The sequence below is a fragment of the Solea senegalensis genome, linkage group LG16, assembly GCF_019176455.1.
Source record: "Solea senegalensis isolate Sse05_10M linkage group LG16, IFAPA_SoseM_1, whole genome shotgun sequence".
Lineage (NCBI taxonomy): Eukaryota > Metazoa > Chordata > Actinopteri > Pleuronectiformes > Soleidae > Solea > Solea senegalensis.
In genome coordinates this window covers 16767901-16786417 of record NC_058036.1, presented here as the reverse complement: position 1 = coordinate 16786417, position 18517 = coordinate 16767901, and the positions used below count along the sequence as shown (strand labels likewise).

The window sequence follows — 18517 nt, the reverse complement described above, 5'->3', positions numbered from 1 at the left end:
ACATCTTTATATACACACTGTCCCCATTCCATTCTAGATATGTCAAGAGGGTGTCAATCCTTTTTGTCGAGGAATGTAGAGGTCATCTTGTAGACTGTCAGTTCACTTATCTGGTTAGTGTCTCTCTGTCTGGTCAGAGGAGTGCAGGCTCCAGGTGAATGAAGCCCTCGAGCACAGGTTTCAGAAACACTGATGAGTGATCTGATCTGAACCAGTAAGGATACTCAAGTATATGTTAATATCAACTTGAATGGTCAAGGTTATACCATCTGCAGCCGAGTTACAGGAGTCTTGTGGCAATTTTGTGTCTTGCAATGAATTGTTGAAATTCACCATCCCCTCTTTAATGTCTTAAGATTGCAAGGACCATACTGGAGGAGAAAAAGCGTCTAAGAACAATATGTCGAGGATTGTCACTGCAGGGGCTTCGGTTAAGATACTGAGACACTTGTGCACTCAATAAACAATAAACAAATACATCTCTCTCACACTTATATTCAACTTATATCATGTCTGCAATAATTCTCAGCTGACACACGAAAATTAACCACATAGGAACAATAATGTGTGTGTGTGCGTGTGTGTGCAGTGTAACGCCAGACGCAGCCTCTTATTTCCGTGTTTTTGGCAAATCTGGCAACCAAGCTCACGTTTTGAATTGGGATCTCTGTAGCCATCTAAGCAATCACATCAGATTAAACCTTTGCTACAGGGGTCATTCACGTAATATCTTGAAGTAACAAGACGCTGTTGTTCCAACTACTGTACACACGAAAACGAGCTTAGGTGAATCCGCTCATGTCTTTTTTTTCTAATCGTATCCGGCTCTTTATGGATCAGACGCACTGTCTGGAAAACGCAGCCGAACTACAGGTGTTGTGCTACTTTATGCATGACTGCAGATAATTATATCCCTGTCGCGCGAACGCGCACAGCTGTAACGGGATCTTACACGCGTTTCTTTTGTACGTCTTGGAAACGAAAAATATATACTTTTTTTTAGTTGTGCTGTTGAGACGCCATGCATCCAACCCGACCACAGAGGACACATCAAAGTACATTATCGCATCAGTTTATTCAATCAGTGACTGTGACAGTTGCATCACACAAGTGTCAAGTGCAGACGAAGCATAATATATGAACGATGTTATTTTACACAATATAATATCGTAAAGTATACTTTTTTGTTTCTCAAGGCTTTGCAGAAAAACGTCTGGAAGCTTCTGTTTCGGCTGTGTGCGTCCACACGTCAGAGACGCAATTCTCGACAGTCGTACGTAGCGTGACGTAGAACCTGCTCCGAACTCTCTGATTGGCTCGTTGCCATCTGCCAATTTTGGTCGATCACGTGAGCGCGTCAAGAACAGTGCCCGGCATTTCTTATCGAATGTAAGTGGACCGCCTGGAATTTCCAGTCATTCTAGAAAGCGAGACTCTTCAGAAGTATCTTCTCCACAGCGGGACGAACACATCGAGGTTTACCGGTCTACTGTGTGGCAGTTGACGGGATTTTAGTGCAGTCGCGCGACTCATTCATTTACTTCCTGTATATCTGAGGCTGCTCCTTGCTTTTAACGGTGAGTTACAGTAAAAATAATTGCAGTTGTAAATGTTACGATTTCTTTTCTCCAGCCGTAACAACGAGAGACAACTCAACTGTTTGTTTTGTAATAATTATGTGACGCAGTTCAAGTGTGCTGCGTCACATAATTCAATATTAAATTAGGGACGGACGTGTCGATGTGTCGTGAAACGCATCACTACTCGTAGGGCAGGTTTTGTTTTTTGCGACACAGAGAGAGAGAGAGTTTAACAAATTATGTTTTCCCCCTTCTGTGTTGCAGACTCTGCGGCCATGTCTGTGAACATCCACGTTAACAGCCCCAATGTGAGGTACACAGATACACACATAGTGGCTCAGTATCAGTATCACACCACGTCCGTGAGCAAAGAGGGCAACAAAGTCACAGTAAGTCTGCTGTCTTCCCTTAAATATCGTCTCGTATGTTATTATCACGTGTGTATTTTATTATTCATGCGACAATGCATACTGGGCATGAGAACTCATGTATGTAATGAGGTTATAATCACTAGACAGCTGTACTTATGTACCCAATATCTACTGTACTAATTTGATAATGTAGCAATGTGTTCTCATTTAATACTGTAATAACTACTACTACTTGATGTAATACTTACTCAGTACTCATATTGCAGTGTAGTAATATCTAATACCTAATGTAGTATGACTTGTTAGTACTCAATAGTGTAGTAATGACTACTGTTTGAGTAATAATGTTGTGTTGGCTATATGTATGTATGTATGAATGAAAGAATGATTGCACAGTACTCATAACAGTGTAATAATAAATCATGTAGTAATGCCTACTATGTTGACATGTAATAATGAGAGGTACTTTATTGATCCCCAGGGAAACTTCTACTAATAATAATGTAGTAATGACTACTGAGCACTTTTAGTGATGCCTTTTTAGTGCTCATGTAACAGCGTAGTAATGACTGACTAATGACTGAGTTCCCCAAGCTGTTTCATTGGCAGAAATTGGATGGCAATGTAAAAGAGTTATTCAGATCAAGTCCAGGGGGTATTTGGGGTTCTGTAAGTCCACGTAGGGGGTTTGGGGTTAAACACAGTGTCTGGGTCTGAACATGGAAAGCAAGCGAATGGGCAAGGCAGACGAACTGAAGCCGAGGAAAACACACATTAATCAAAGTGGTTGTCGGCAGGAGGCAAAAAAGACGCAGAACAGGTGTGTTGGAAGGTTGGAAGATAGGTCAGCCACGCCCAGCCAGCAGCAGGAACAGACAGACAGAGGGAGACAGAGACCAAACATACATGTAACAGGGAGGGAGGGGATGGGGGACAATGGAAGGAGACAACACTGATATGATCCTTAAAAGTAATGACTACTGAGCACTGGGAAATTTGTAGTAATTAATTTTTAGCACTCATGTGATAATGTAGTTATGAGTACTGAGTATTCATGTAAAGATGCAGTAGGGACCTCCGAGCCCTCCAGGCTCTGGACATCGACACGTAGACGGGTGTAGCAACTGCTGTGATCCCTTTATGTAGACTAGTCTCTGACAAACTGCTGGTCTGACTGGGAAACAGGTGACGCCCTGCACCACTGAGATGACATTCCGCACTGAGAGGCATGTTCCCCAGCTGGGTGTGATGCTGGTGGGCTGGGGAGGCAACAATGGCACCACGGTCACAGCCACAGTGTTGGCCAACAAGCTGGGTCTCACCTGGAGGAACAAGACTGGAGTAAAGGTAAGTGATGCAGTGATACGGATGCGATTGTAGAGATACAAACAAGAAGTTCTTTTTAACAGATTCAAAGTGATGACACACCTGATTCAAATGAATGGCTCGTTATCAGGCTTCTGCAATGCTTGATTTGAATCAGGTGTGTTGGAGCAGGGCAACATCTAAAACATGCAGGGCAGTGTTCCCTGAGGGCCAGGGTTGGGAAACACTGGTATACTCAGTACTAGAGTGCTATCCACACAGAAACAGAACCTTCCCTTTTACAACCTTTGTCTTTTTCATTATTTTCTGTAAACACACCATCGTTTCAGTCTTCCTTCACATACATATAAGTAGACTAAACCAGGATGTGGTAACCCGAGGCTAACACTGGGCAGTGAAAAGATCTTGTCCCATGATTTAAATCTCTCACGGTGCAATGGAGGAGCTCATTAGACTGACATGATCAGCAGAATGTGAAGTGCTTAACTGACTCTGGTCTCTGGGTTTTCTCTTTATATGGACTTATTAAATGTAAGACCTGGTTTTTGTGATTTCTGTAAAACTTTTGCTCCATAGAAGGACTAAAATCCCAATGTTTTTTCTTTTCTTCTCTCTGTCTTCCTCATTCTTTAGAAAGCAAATTACTTTGGCTCCCTGCTGCAGGCCTCCACTGTTTGTCTGGGATCAGGGCTCGAGGGCGAGGTCAATGTGCCCTTCCGTGACCTCCTTCCCATGGTGCACCCTAATGATATTATCTTTGATGGTACAGACAATTGCAGATACTGAACATTTAACCCCTGAAACAGAAAAAGTGCATGTATGTGTAGGTGTGAGAGAGTAAGTATGTGCTAACGGCAACAAAATCTGACCTTAAGGCAGCTGTAGAGGTCAGGAAGGTGAAGATGGTCAGTTAAGTATTTTTTTTGTTAAAGGCATAGTGTGCAGCAGAATTTCTCTTACCTCACCCTTCCCGTCCAAGCATGTAGGAGAAACTATGGTAGCATTTGTTGAACATTAAAAATCAAAAAGTGTTCAAATGGCTACCTCTGCTGCTCCTGATTTAAATATAAAAATCCTACAATCAGGTGGTAATTTATTTATTATTACATGTTCTATGTCTGCCAAATGGAAATAGTTTTACCTTAATTTTACACACTGGACCTTTAACCTGAAGTGTGTGTGTGTATTCTTTTAGGCTGGGATATTTCCTCAATGGATCTGGGCAGCGCTATGGAGCGAGCGCAGGTGCTCGACTGGTCATTGCAGGAGCAGCTGCGACCACACATGAGCCAAATCAAACCTAGACCATCCATCTATATCCCAGAATTCATTGCTGCAAACCAAGAGAGCCGAGCTGACAATGTCCTCACAGGGACACTGGCCGAGCAGGTAATGGACCCATTTCATGGCATGACATTGTCTCTTTTCAGAGCAGGAAAGGCCCAGGTGTACATTAAAGATGTTAATGATAATTGCTGAGACACTTAATGGAGTCATTAAATACCCCAATGAGTGAGCATGCACTTTGCCACAGAGCCCTGGGACTGACTGGTCTAAATCTAATTTAATGCAGTCGTCAAAATGCCTGCTGTGAAAAGGATCACGTTATATCACCTCCGTCCACTTCGTTTCTATTGTACATTTTAATTGTACTTAAATAATACATGATATTGCAGGTGGAGCAGGTCCGAGCCGACATAAGGGACTTCCGTAAGTCAAGCGGTGTGGACAGAGTCATTGTTCTGTGGACGGCAAACACTGAGCGCTTCTGTGACATCATAGCCGGGACCAATGACACTGCAGAGAACCTGCTCGCTGCAATCCAGGTGAGAGCAGGAGCCATGTGGAGAGTTTGGTTCAGAAACCTTTTACGTGCTGTGGTTGCACGACAGACTGACTTTCCATAAATCGGCCTGGGACCTGAAAACAAGAAGAACAGGTTCACTTGATAAATTGTATGCCTGCTTAAGAATATGTTGGCCACTTGATTCACTGTTAGACAGCCTTTTATAGAGAAAGCCTATGATCGGGTGCTAAGAAAAGAACTGTGGTATTGTGTGAGGAAGTTGGGAGATGCAGAGAAGACGGTGGTGAGGTGTGCAGCTGGAGTGACAGAGGTTCAAGGTGGAGGTGGGATTAATATCAGGGACCAGCTCTGGGCCCCTTTTTGTTTGCAATTGTGATGGACAGGTTGACGGATGAGGTCAGGCAGGAGCCTCCGTGGACTATCTGTGAGTAGGGCAGGGCTAGGGTGGTAAAGATGGAGCAACTGGGCAGGAGGAAAAGAAAAAAGTAGAAGAAGAAGAAGTTGGTTAATCTCTTTTTACCTCACAGGGATACAGTAGTTGCTGGTCTACTACATCATTAAGTTAATGTGTAACTCGGGTAAATCCAAACTGAGAATTCCAATCACCAAAGTCACCAGATGACGCATTTGAACTCATGCGTGAAGTGAGCAGTTTACCATCTTTGATTTCCATTTGGAGAAGACTCTTTCTCAAGTGCAAGAAAATGATGCAGACATACTATTACAGTATATCGCTATCATTGACTTAAGACGGTGCAAGGTTGGTGTGCTCGGCGAAGTCATTGTTGATAATTTGTCAATATCTCAAACAAACAGTCAACCTAAATTTCCCCCTAATGCTGAAAACTGAACTATAATCCTCCATCATATTTTGTGATTATTAAAGCTTTAGAGGATGAAGAGATGAGCTCTCTGCTGTGTATTTGTAAATTAAATGCCAGAACGACCCTGAAACAGTCAGCTATTCCTTTTATAACAGATTAGGGGATTAGAGTTATTATTTGAACCTCTTGGGTGAGTTATTATCTCATCTTGTGTCTTCTGCATACTTGCACTGCTGTCGGCTACAATAAGAGTTTATATCGCGGGTTTAAATATTTGATAAAGTTGCTGCTTTACAAAGCTTATGTTAAGACATTCCCAGGGGCACAGTGTATCGAGCTTTCTGCTTTGGTGTAATATGATGAGAAATTTCCCCCCCCTTTCCTCCTGCTGTATCCATCAGGCTGGAGCAGAGGAAATTTCTCCCTCCACTCTTTTTGCAGTGGCCAGTATACTGGAGGACTGCGCCTTCATCAACGGCTCCCCGCAGAACACTTTTGTCCCAGGGGCCATCGAGCTGGCCGTGCAGAAAGGCGTGTTCATTGGAGGAGATGACTTCAAATCCGGTCAGACCAAGATCAAGTCGGTGCTTGTGGACTTTCTGGTCAGTGCAGGAATCAAGGTGAGGAAAAGGGACACCTGAGGAGAAGGAAGGCTGATGGATACTGATCAGACTGAGTCACTCGTTTGAAAGACAGTCAGCTACACTGCAGAGCACTAACTCCTGAACAGCTTAATGTAGACCGCAGGGAGTCGTAGTATCAGTCTCATCTTCATTGTAATTGTTCCGACAACTGCTTAACCACCAGCGACTACATGGTTTAATTCGATGTGTGCCACTCCCACAAAACTAATTTATCTGAAGCACATCATCGCCACATACTAATGTTTATAGTGCACAAACAAAACAGGCAAAAATTAGAGAGTTGTAGTAGTTTTAAAGGTGATATAATAATTATGTAAGAAATGTAATACCAAGAACGACCATGATATGTCGTCGGAGATTAAAGAAACATCACCAGCATAGTCACAAAAAAACGTTTTCATTTGCAGGCTACAAAGTGTTTTGTTTTGGTTTGGTAATACTGTGAGTAGCACTTGAACACACTGAACTCCAGCAGTGAATGTAAATACTGAACAATATCAAAGCTAAAAAGCCTCACTACACTGCTCAAAAACGTCTAGAGCACGAGACCAATTAAGTTCTACTGTGGAGATGCATTACCACCTGAGAGAATATTGAGCTCTCAAAGTAACACCATCATCGCCAACATTAAAATACAGTGGCGCAAATAGGTCGAGCAAAGCCGGCTACGAGCTTTTAACAGGAGGCAGATTTATTCTCATAACATTTGCTCTCTTCATCCTCCTCTTCTTCACATATACTTCACACACTGGTATAGTGAAGTTAGATTAAGATGAAGTGAGCGATAAGGTGACTCTGGCATTAAAAATATAGACTGGGAAGCAAAATGGGGAGCTTCAACCGAGGATATTTAATGTACACAATGTTTTAAACACATTAGAAGAACACGGAAGGACACTAACTACTGTAGCGTCGTATTGATCGTTTTCTAAGCGAATTGTTTTTTTCTTCTTTTGACAGCCAACCTCCATCGTCAGCTACAACCACCTCGGCAACAACGATGGGAAAAACCTGTCTGCTCCGCAGCAGTTCCGCTCCAAAGAGATCTCCAAGAGCAACGTGGTGGACGACATGGTGCGGTCAAACCCCATCCTGTACCAGCCTGGAGAGAAACCAGACCACTGTGTGAGTGACAAGAATTCGCCTGCATGTGTTAAACAAACAACACACCTGGTCCGACTTAATAAAGATCATCTCTGTGTGTTGTTTCAGGTGGTGATTAAGTACGTTCCCTGTGTGGGGGACAGCAAGCGTGCCATGGATGAATACACCTCAGAAATAATGATGGGCGGAACCAATACTATAGCTCTGCACAACACCTGTGAGGTCAGTGGTCAATAAAGTTTGTAATTGCGTGTATCAGAAACAAAACCACACCCTACCTTATCATTAAGCTGCTATATTTGTATAGTTTCTAAATCCAAACTCCTAATAGATGAACTTAACACCTTGACTTCTCCGACTGCAGTTATGGGGGAGGAGGCTCAGGAGACGGAGCTTATTGTTAATCCTTCTCAACGAGTATCAGAGCTAATTTAAAAATACAGGTCACCTACATATTACAATAGCCATTTCCTGTTTCAGGGGCCAACCTTCTTAAGCTCACTACTATTATCTATTCCATTTATTGTTCACACACACGGTACATTAAGCAATGTTGAAATAGTATAATAAGTACTTTTTTATTGCAATACATAAATGATTACTGAAAGCAGAGAGTGCACCAGTTATTAAAGGGATCATCACACTTTTTTTCTACAAACAAATTAAATCTTACAAATTATCTCCCCCCCCAAAATTTAAATATCCAGAAAATCTACAGCAGCTGCAGTGGGAGTAGAAAAGCAAAATGAAGTAGTTCAGTCACTTAAATAATAGATATGAGTAAGTTTTATGTGTCATTGTAGCTGAAAATAAAGCCAATGTGTAAAACTGAAAGAAGTAGTCAAGCTATGGGGATTCCCGTGGTACTAGTACTGCAACAGTATCACTATCACTATCAGTGCAGGGAACCAGGGTCGGAAATGAACTTTTTTTCCCCCGGAAATATGTATCCATGACATTAAGGCTAATTTCTAGGGCAATTTTATGAAAAGGAAATGCCTTGTTTCTTCAATCAGGCCACTATGAGAGTTCTCCCACATCACATTTAAGACTTTTAATGATGCAAGATGAAGGCCCGCTAACTTTCTACCCTGCAGGGAACTATGTTTTGCTGCAGCAAATGAACTCCACATAATTCAAGAACATCTTAAACCATTCCTTTATCCCTCTAATGCCCCATAGTTTCTCACCCCATTGTTCTGTCTTTGCACCAGGACTCTCTGTTGGCCAGCCCAATCATTCTGGACCTGGTGATCCTGACAGAGCTTTGTCAGCGTGTGACAGTACGGCCTCAGGGGGAGAGGGACTTCCAGTCTTTCCACAGTGTCTTAGCGCTGCTTTCCTTCCTCTGCAAGGCACCCCTGGTCCCACCAGGAACCCCGGTCATCAACGCCTTCTTCCGCCAGAGAGCCAGCATAGAAAACATCATGAGGTGTGCATCAGTTTCACGTTAAGGTGTTGGTTGGCTTTTGCTGCGCGACCTCATCCCCCAGTTTAACAAAGAAAAGGAAGATTTAAAAGATATTTTAGGTACCCAGGTATAACCAGAAGCCAACCAGGAAATAAGAAAATATTGAAAAGGCACCAGGGGGCGATGCCTCTTGTTGTAAGAAGAAAGATTGAATATATGTCTCTAGTAAAATGAGCCTAGTCCTCACTTGATTTGTAACATCAGTAAATATTTTCCTGAGAGGTTAATGGTCTCACTCGCTAGTTTCAGCTCTCCTTCAATAGAAAATGATGTAGATTTTGTAAATTACGTTCTCATTTAGAGCACAGTATGGATTTTAGAATGGAATTCTGCTGTTGATGTTTGTGTCAGACATTGACTTGTGTCTTCCCTCTTTGTCTTCCTCAGAGCGTGCCTCGGCCTCCCTCCTCAGAACCACATGCTCCTGGAGCACAAGCTGCAGAGAGACTTCCTGCCTCCGCATAATGTCTACATTAACGGTGAAGTCCCCGCGTCAAAAAAAGTCCTCTTCACTAACGGAACCCATTCACCGCTAATGAATGGCATCTCAACACATGCTGATGTCGCGGCGCGTGCATTATGATTGCACATTTGAAAAGTACTGCTCTAAATAGAGGTGCAACTCCATCATTTTTAAAGATATTACCTTGAAGAAAAAGAACAAATGCCCCCATTATTTAAACTTGATATGATATTTATGGGAGATATGGTTTAGGTTAAAAGACCACAAAGTATTGTCCCATTAATGACAATCATGGTGCATCATTCTTTCCACAGCATACATTTAAAAGGCAATCAACCAGTTGTCAGGTCATGGGCTTGTGTTACTGTTGTTTCTTTTACTGCCTGTTGTTTTATTTAAATGCTTTTTGTGAGACTAAATGACAGAAAATGTACATGTTTTTATTGTCTTATCAATTTTTTTGCCACTTATATGGAGTCTGACTGTAATGGCAGCAGGTTGAGTAAGGAAGTACAGATATTAATTGAAAATCAACATTTTGGTTTTGTTAGATATTTTGATTTTCTTTGTATTGATGAATAGATATAACAATGCATAACAATACATCCAACATTAAAAACATACAACAATAAAGCCATACACATTACTGGCTTAAAAACATTGGATCAGGCAGAGAAGTCAGTAAATAACACTAAGTCACCTTACCGCTCATTGAGCCATTCTAAATGTGATTTATGTGTAACTCGTATTGTCACAAAATAATATTATGATGTTGTATTTTTAAAAAAGTAATGAAGTTCTTCAATAAAATATCAAATGAGTCTGCTTTGTGAGTGAGTGAGTGCAGCAACAATGCAACGACAACTTAAATGCTTGGGATTTTTATCACTATTTAAGAAAAGGAAACCTAGTGAAAGCCAGAATACTGATTTTAAAGTCAAATATTATCGTAAAAGGTCAAAGTTGAAAATGTAACATGTAACAATTTTAGATTATTCATATATAAAATGTCAGATTCCACTGAGCTTGTTTAAAGTTAATTTTAACTATAATACATACTGATCAGCCGCAACAATCAATTTCTTTTATTGCATCGTTTTGCCTCAGTGGATCAATTAATTTCCTTTTTTAAATATATAGTTAATATAATTCATACATTATAGATTGGGTTCATTGTTGTTAATTCATTAATTTGTATTAATGAAATAAATAAATGGTCAATTTCCGGTTTTACGACTTCCGCTGCCGTTGCTGCGACACGGGACGTCAACAGCAATGGCGGACAAAGAGAAACGCCGGTCAGGAGTCGCTGCTCCCGAGATGCCCGAGGGCAAGGCCACCAAATCGGACAGCGACCGGGAGTTTCTGTCGCAGGCGGGAGTAGGAGAGCTGCTCCGCGGGGCCATCCTCAAGATGGTCGAGGCCAGGTCGGACGATCCTATCGGGTTTCTTGCCGACCACTTCTGCCACCTGGCCTCCATGTCGGACAGAGGCGCCGGCACAGCTGGATGCGGCGACGGGGATCAGCTGAGCAACGGCCCGCTGAGCGCAGGCGCCCGAGAGCAGCAGCATCTCAACCGGGCGCTATGGCACCTGCGCCTGGCGCATCACTCCCAGAGGTTAGCGCTCCAAACTCACACTGAGTCAGCTGAGTTTTACAAATACATTTAACATTTAATCACGCATGTTAATATAGTCTTAATATAGTGTTTTAGGACATTGTTGCAGTCTCGTTGTTGTCTTGTCTTAGTCATAGATAAAAGGGTGTTGATGAATATATTTCCTGTTGTCTCGTCTGATGAAATTAACACTGATTTAACCTGTTTATGTTAGCAGTGTTTTGGCAACATATGTTTCACGCTGGAGCTTTAAAAACCTGTTTAGTTAATGTTCTACTTCATGACTGACTTCTTCTTTAATGGAACTTTTCACATTAAACCCAGATCTGCCTTCAGCAACAATGTCCGTGTGGCCTACGACCTCCTGAACCTCACAGGGCCCGGCAAACATTCAGGTGAGACTCCTGAGGGCCAGGAAGGCTCCTGCACCGAGAGCCCCACAGGAGGAGGAGGAGGAGGAGGTGGTGAAGGTGAGGGAGGAGGAGTGAGAGGTAGCCTCTACACACAGACTCTGCAGTGTCTGTGCAGTGAGGGTGGAGTCCCTGCCTCCACCTCCGCTCCACTCCTCCGGCGGCTCCACTGCCACGACCATGAGGCCGTCCCTTACGATGTCTTCCGCCATGGCGTGCTCACGTGTGCCGTTTTCTCAGACTACATCCGGCAGGCTCAGAGGCTTTACGCTGAGGTCTGCTGCCCAGACGAAGGGCCTGCCTCGCGGGCATTGTGTCTGGCCGTGCTGGGGACCCTGAAGGAAGCACTGGAGACTTCCCAGGGCTGTGATGCCACCTGCTGCGTTAATGCGAACACTAAAGCAAATGTCTGTCTGGAGGCGAATGTGAAGGCTATCCGCTACCTGAAGGCCAGCGCCAAGATCTCTCCCCACAAGTTAGCTGCGGCCATGTCTGGGGCACAGACGCGGGGTCCAGGTGGCAACATGGACGCCAAAGAGTTTGAGAACGCAGCAGCGGATTTGTTCATCACTCGAGTTAAAGTAGTGTCCTAGGTGTCTCCTCTGCTTTCTAATAAATTATAAAATTTACAGCAATTTTACAGAGTAGATGATGATCCTCCGTCTGCTGCAGATGATTACACACTGATGTTACTAACACTAAACCCAATCCATTCATCCATTCATCCATCCTCTACTGCTTTATCCTCCACTTGAGGGTCATGGGGGGGGGGGCGCTGGTACCAAACCCAGCTGACACAGGGCGAACTCAAGATAAATCCTACTCTTCAAACTCTGTTCTTAAACATATGAATGTCACTGGCGTCTTCTTTATCTGAACAGACCGACAGTCGCTCTGATGTGTGAAGGACATGGAGTTCCTCAGTCAGACTAAACACAGCCGTTGACATAAGTATTTGTCCTCCCGTTCTTGTTCAGCGTCCTTTCCATTAAATGTTCACTTCAAAAAGAGTGAGCTACATCTGCTCCAATCCAGTGGATCGTCCCCATAATAAATGGTTTTCTACAAACATGCTATTTTTGTGTGTTTTGTTGAGTCTGTCAGAGACAGATGTTGATTATTTTAGAGGATGTAGGCTGTGATTCTGTCCTTGATGACATAACTGTAGCAAGAAACATTCTATGGAAGAAACACAGGATAGTTGAGAGGCGTACATAAGCTGCACTAAATCACAGAAACAACAACTGATTTATTCCAGTATGTTTTTCTACTTAGACAAGGTGTCACATGACTAAGCTTTGAATTTTTAAATTGTTGTGTCCATTATACAAATCTCTTATGGGTTTTATTCCATGATTCTATAACTGTAATATTGTAAATATTGCTTTACTAACACATACTTTGATCATCCTCATAAAGTATGACACATGATTACAGATAAAACTACCCAGTAGTGAAGAGATCACCCTAAAGAAACAAAATTAAAAGTGTTCTAGTATTTTGCAAGCAAACATTCTTTTCACCAAAATATGATTTATGAATGTTAGTATTTTTTCACTAAATATAGAGAAATACTTCCTGAGCCACACAGTATTTATACAGTGGGACTCAAAAAGAGCAGACAGTGCATATTAGTGTATTCACTATTCACAGTAAAAACAAAAAAAAGAATTGTGTAAATTTATTATTATTGTGCTTTGACTTTGACTTTGATTTCAGGACATTTACTTGAGTAAATAAACTCATTATTTCTCATCTACACCTCAATTTGATGATTTTCTACATTTGGATCGCATTACGTAACGTTATTTTGTAAATCCGCTAGATGGCAGCACCGCTCTGATGGTCACTGTCACAAAACGGAAACCCCCAGATTTAGCCGGAAGTAGCCTTTGTAAAATGTTGATAAGTTTGTAAAGAAATGGTAGAAGATGCGGAATCGCCCGGGGTGGCGCCATTAATTGTTTTTTAACCATATAATGTTTAGCTTTTATGATTATTAACTTATTCTCGTAACGTGACATCCTGGTTGTAGCCGTGAAACATGGTGGAAGAGGAAGAGCTGCGGTCTTTTATGTTCCTGATGACGTACATGCTGCTGAAGCGCAGGAGGGACATAAACAACGCAAACGTCCAGAGGCGCAATGAGATTCAAAGACGCGTCAGACACCGACAGTATTTCCTCCAGAGACAGAGGAGGATGCTCATGGTCAGTCCAGTCTCCTTCCTCCCTCTCTGGCTCATTATGCCCAGAGTCACTTCACCTGGTGTACACCTTATTGTTTAGACCAGAATTTCTCAATCCTGGTCCTGCTTGTTTCCGATGTTTCCCTGCTCCAACACACCTGATTCAAATGGTTAGATAATAAGCAAGCCCTGCAGAAGCCTGTTAACGACCCACTTATTTGAGGCAGTGTGTTGAAACAGGGAAACATCTAAAACAAGCAGGGTAGTGGGAAACCCTGGTTTAGACTACAGTTTAGTTTTAAATGGACATATTTGGCATATTATGCACCAACCTACAACTGGAAACAATATGCAAATGTAATCATACAAACAAGTGTTCAAACTATTAATTTAATTGCAATATACAGACACAGAAATGTGTGTACTTTTGTGTTCTGTATTTGCTGTTTATTCGAGGGCTGTACAATTTAGGTGAAGGGTTGAATTGCTTCCAGACAAATATTGTGACTGCCATTTGATGTGCAATTGGACAGAAAAGCTTCAGTATTTTGCACGTTTTCACCTGAAGCGTCAGTGTCGGTACACTTCCTTTTCTCGCTGGTTACAATCAACATTTCTTAATGCAGATCCAGATCGCCACGAAAACAGAATAATCCTCTTCATAGGTCATAAACGAAACCCATTAATATATTCTCAAATCTGTCAATTTTTTTATTTATGCTGCTCACAAAAGACAGACAGACAAACACAGCCAAAGACAATGGTTATTATACCTTTTTATTAATAATTATTATTTTTCTCATTAATGGTTTGGACTTTAAAATGTCAGAGTATATATAACATGGTTGTCACAGTCTCCCAAAGCTCAGTGTGAAGTCTTAAGATTTTTGTTGTTTTGATTGTACAACAATATAAAACAGAAGCATGTGAGACTATAGCATCTGAAACCAGACCTTTTCTTTTTATTGATTAATGAATTGGCAAATAAAAAAATACCAGCACAATTAAAGTTATATAATAATACTAAAACAATTAAACATGATATTGTCAAACCATCTGTAAAAGATTTCCTTTCAAGAGAAGGAGAATGGTAGTGTCAACAGATCCCACTCAAGTGGACACGGTAGTAATATTTAACTATGTTCATCATGTATGTGAATTTTCTTCCTCAGATGATGATAGCAGGAAATATGCCCTCCAATGCCCGCATCCGCACACGTCCCTGGGTCTCCACTCCACGAACTGACTGGTGGGAGCGGGTGGTGATGACAGAATTCCAGCCCTCTGATTGGCTGGACAAGTTCCGCATGAGCCAGGAGACGTTTTTCTACCTCTGTGACAAACTGAGGCCTCGTCTGGCTCGCCAGGACACCTGCTTCCGCCTGGCACTGCCGGTGGAGAAACGTGTCGCAGTGGCTTTGTGGCGCCTGGCATCAAACATTGAGTACCGTACCATCAGCACTCTGTTCGGTGTGGGGAAGTCCACCGTGTGCCGGTGTGTCAGAGACATGTGTCACGCCATCGTAGCGCTCCTCAGCTCAGCCTACCTGCGAACTCCCGATGAACAGGAGCTGGAAGATTCAGCACAGCTCTTCCTGTCTCGTTTTGGTTTTCCTCACTGTGTTGCTGCTGTAGCAACACTCCACACTGCTATCATCTCTCCATCTAACAATGCATCCGACTATGCTAATCCTGCCGGTTGGCTTTCAGTGCTGTCTCAGGTAAAAAAAAAAGGTTGAGGTGCTACAAAAATATGCCTGCTATATGTCCCACTTCAAATTTTGTCTTCCAGCCTTTTAATGGCACTTTCCATGATACCGGTCTAGCATGGCTTGGCTTGATTTGACTCGTTTCTTTTGCTTTTCTATTAGGGAAGTACCTGCTCTGGTGAGGTTCCAAGCGAGCTGAGCCAATACTAAATTGTGACAACAGACTGCCGGCCACTGATTGGTCAGAGAGTGTCGTCACTGAAAGAGTCATAAACGCAACATACAACATAGGAATCAAACCGAAAAATGCCAAACAGTAGATCAGTTAAAAATACTTAAAAATCCTGAAAACATGCGTTAATCTACAACATTTAGCAAGGAAATGTCTAAAATTTCAATATTTAACAGAGAAGTCTGGTGCATTTATGGCACATTTCCACCGGCTCTACTCGCCTCACCTCGACTTGGCACAACACGGTACGATTAGGGTGCATCGCCACTACAAAAAGTACCTACTTAACGTCATCACTGCATGGCAAACTGGGAGACTGCGGTGACTTGTTTTGTATGCCACACACACACACACACACACACACAAATGGCTAGTGACTTTACACCAGCCTTCTGTAGTTGTTGAAGATTAACCCACGTTTTTAGGATTGTTCAGTAGTTTTAACTTATCTCTACTCTTCCTTCTAATATCTACAATTACCTACCTCTACTAAAAATAGTACCTGGTACAGGTACTATGCTTGTGGAAACGCTACTTAAACCGTGCCGTGGCGTGACGAGCCGGTGGAAATGCGCCATTAGTGACAACACTGCTGAAAGCTGGCAATAGTGAGCCAAATCACAGCCTGTTCAGCTGTATTTTATTTCAGTGACTGACTGTGTCTGTGCTCCGGTCGTGCAGATACTGAATTAATCTTTTCCCTGTTTCTAATAATTCAGTACACCAAAAATAACAGCTTTGCTCGTCACTAGTTTGTTTCACGATGTCACGGAGGTTCCGTGCAGCCAAACAACGTGACTGATATCAAACCGACTAGAGCCGAGTAGTGCTTGAACTGTATAATGGAAAAGTAGCATCAGTGTCTCTCTGTTGTTTCAGGTGGCTGTCAACGGCCGAGGGCAATTCTGGGATGTGTGTGCCAGTTTCCCAGGTGGGACAGACCCAGCTGACATCTTGCAGAACTCATCACTGTGGGCCACAGCTGCAGAGGGTGGACTATCGCCTGCTACACTACCCATTTTCATGGGAAAACCACTCAGGTAAAGTTCAAGCATTTCCTTACAGTGGTCCCCAACCTTCTTCTTTAAGGAGCTATGTTTTTGTGATTTAATTAATGACAGTACTGCCTCACCTGAAAACAAAGGTGAGTTTGAACGTTGCTGGACCCAGAGTTAAAGGAATCTCTCAATCTGTAATTTTCATAACTGACTGGACATCATATGTCACCTCCAGGTACGTGCTGCTGGGAGAGACCTGCTACCCGCTGCAAAGCTGGCTGATGAATGCTTATCCTGAAGAAAAAGGCAGAGGAGCAAGTCACGTGGCACTGACAGAGTCACAGCAGCTCTTTAACCAGCAAATCACCAGAGCGCTCCAAGTGTCTGAGGAGGCGCTGCTGAGGCTGAGGGCACGCTGGCAGTGTCTGAGCAAGAGGAACGACTGCGGACTGGATGTGGTTCCCACCATGATCCTGGCTTGCTGCATTCTGCACAACATTTGCGAGTCCCATGGGGACGCCTTCAAGGTAGAGTGGCAGATGGAGGTGTCCGAATCAGAGAGCCCTCAGCCCAGCCACAAGCAACTCCTCTCAACCAGTTTGGACCAAAGTCATGCCGAAGACGTCCGGAACCTCTTCTGTGATTATTTTGAACTACAAAATAATTGAACAAAAACTCTTGTTAACCTTTGAAGCAGTGTTGCTGCACTGTAGAACTGTTCCTGAGTCTGACTGTTTCCACTTTTCAGTATTAAGTGTTACGTATCTTAATGCTGTTAAAGCTGTTCCACCCTCATTCCACCCTGACAGGTTAAAGATCAGACTGTTCAAAAGGAAAGAAAAACACATCTGACAATTTGATGTCCTAATATCATAATGCATAAAAGGCTAGAAACTCCTTTTGATTGGCCCAGTATTTTGGATCCACCCTGTGTCCAAATTTCACAATTTTGCTACACTACCAATAAGCAACTTAGAAAATGGCTTTCCCCACTGTGTTTGTGTCTCTATGGACAATTAGGCTTTTGATACTCACATATATTCAGTATGTAATATTCAGTAATGTACAAGTGTTGTACATTAAAGCATCATGTTTTAAAGTTCATGCTTGTCAGTTTACATTAGTATATAACCAACAATACATGGACACATAATGCCAAATAGAGCCCAAGTTGCTAGGGTTTGACACTTGGCTACTAAATGCTTGTTGACCAGGTCTCATGCTGTGAAGAGCTCACACTTAGAGCAGAGTGGGGTTAGATTGAGATGGAGTTGTCTGTCAGCATTAGGATTAAACAGATCATGTAGGAGAGGCTGATAATTAAGGATTAAATATTAGTAGGACTTACCAGCCATCAGAATCATCAGGCAAAGACATCTTAAAAATGAGCAGAAAATCATTTGTGTTGGACAGAATAAAAGATATCTTTTATTACATTGAGATTCCACACAAACACCAAATATAATTTTCTCAGCTGTTACATGCAGTTGTACAATAAGGCCACAAGATGTCACTGCCATTACAGTACATAGCCACCACAGCTCCCTATTCATTTTCCTGGTCAGCTGCTGCTGTTAATTGAAGAAGTACCTGTAGAAATGTTACACTAAAAACTGCAGTACTTGAAGTAGGTGTTTGACATGGATGGGACAATATACATTAACATCACACATCATGATAAAAAGCACCCACAATACGTTGATTTTAGTCTGTGAGATACATTTAGTGGCATATGCTGTCTTAATGATAGGCCAACAAAGTTAAAACTTGAA

At 42.4% G+C, this 18517-nt stretch overlaps 3 protein-coding genes across 3 annotated transcripts; all 3 read left to right on the top strand.

Moving 5' to 3' along the window:
* Positions 1 to 1304: 1304 nt before the first annotated feature.
* On the top strand, positions 1305 to 10395 carry LOC122783401 (inositol-3-phosphate synthase 1-B-like). The gene is made up of 11 exons (XM_044048179.1): positions 1305 to 1577; positions 1845 to 1969; positions 3137 to 3298; positions 3911 to 4040; positions 4473 to 4666; positions 4954 to 5103; positions 6310 to 6528; positions 7513 to 7677; positions 7765 to 7878; positions 8871 to 9088; positions 9515 to 10395. Exons 2-11 carry the CDS (start codon positions 1856 to 1858, stop codon positions 9708 to 9710), a joined length of 1662 nt encoding a protein of 553 aa, XP_043904114.1. The 5' UTR covers positions 1305 to 1577; positions 1845 to 1855; the 3' UTR covers positions 9711 to 10395.
* Positions 10396 to 10846: 451 nt separating this feature from the next.
* tpgs1 (tubulin polyglutamylase complex subunit 1) lies at positions 10847 to 12378 on the top strand. Its single transcript, XM_044047795.1, has 2 exons — positions 10847 to 11209; positions 11534 to 12378. The coding sequence occupies exons 1-2, from the start codon at positions 10866 to 10868 to the stop codon at positions 12210 to 12212; spliced, it is 1023 nt and encodes a 340-aa protein (XP_043903730.1). The 5' UTR covers positions 10847 to 10865; the 3' UTR covers positions 12213 to 12378.
* Positions 12379 to 13502: 1124 nt separating this feature from the next.
* LOC122782614 (protein ANTAGONIST OF LIKE HETEROCHROMATIN PROTEIN 1) lies at positions 13503 to 17847 on the top strand. Its single transcript, XM_044047031.1, has 4 exons — positions 13503 to 13828; positions 14979 to 15527; positions 16627 to 16787; positions 16981 to 17847. Exons 1-4 carry the CDS (start codon positions 13664 to 13666, stop codon positions 17411 to 17413), a joined length of 1308 nt encoding a protein of 435 aa, XP_043902966.1. The 5' UTR covers positions 13503 to 13663; the 3' UTR covers positions 17414 to 17847.
* Positions 17848 to 18517: the final 670 nt, after the last annotated feature.

What these genes read in the sequence shown, in the direction of transcription:
- tpgs1 (XM_044047795.1), top strand. Translation starts at nt 10,866, where the DNA reads ATGGCGGACAAAGAGAAACGCCGGTCAGGAGTCGCTGCTCCCGAGATG. An exon ending in CTGGCGCATCACTCCCAGAG is followed by an intron (nt 11,210 to 11,533) that starts GTTAGCGCTCCA and finishes CATTAAACCCAG; the next exon opens with ATCTGCCTTCAGCAACAATG.
- LOC122783401 (XM_044048179.1), top strand. Translation starts at nt 1,856, where the DNA reads ATGTCTGTGAACATCCACGTTAACAGCCCCAATGTGAGGTACACAGAT. An exon ending in ACCTGCTCGCTGCAATCCAG is followed by an intron (nt 5,104 to 6,309) that starts GTGAGAGCAGGA and finishes TGTATCCATCAG; the next exon opens with GCTGGAGCAGAGGAAATTTC. An exon ending in AGCATAGAAAACATCATGAG is followed by an intron (nt 9,089 to 9,514) that starts GTGTGCATCAGT and finishes TGTCTTCCTCAG; the next exon opens with AGCGTGCCTCGGCCTCCCTC.
- LOC122782614 (XM_044047031.1), top strand. Translation starts at nt 13,664, where the DNA reads ATGGTGGAAGAGGAAGAGCTGCGGTCTTTTATGTTCCTGATGACGTAC. An exon ending in GACAGAGGAGGATGCTCATG is followed by an intron (nt 13,829 to 14,978) that starts GTCAGTCCAGTC and finishes TTTCTTCCTCAG; the next exon opens with ATGATGATAGCAGGAAATAT. An exon ending in TTCATGGGAAAACCACTCAG is followed by an intron (nt 16,788 to 16,980) that starts GTAAAGTTCAAG and finishes TGTCACCTCCAG; the next exon opens with GTACGTGCTGCTGGGAGAGA.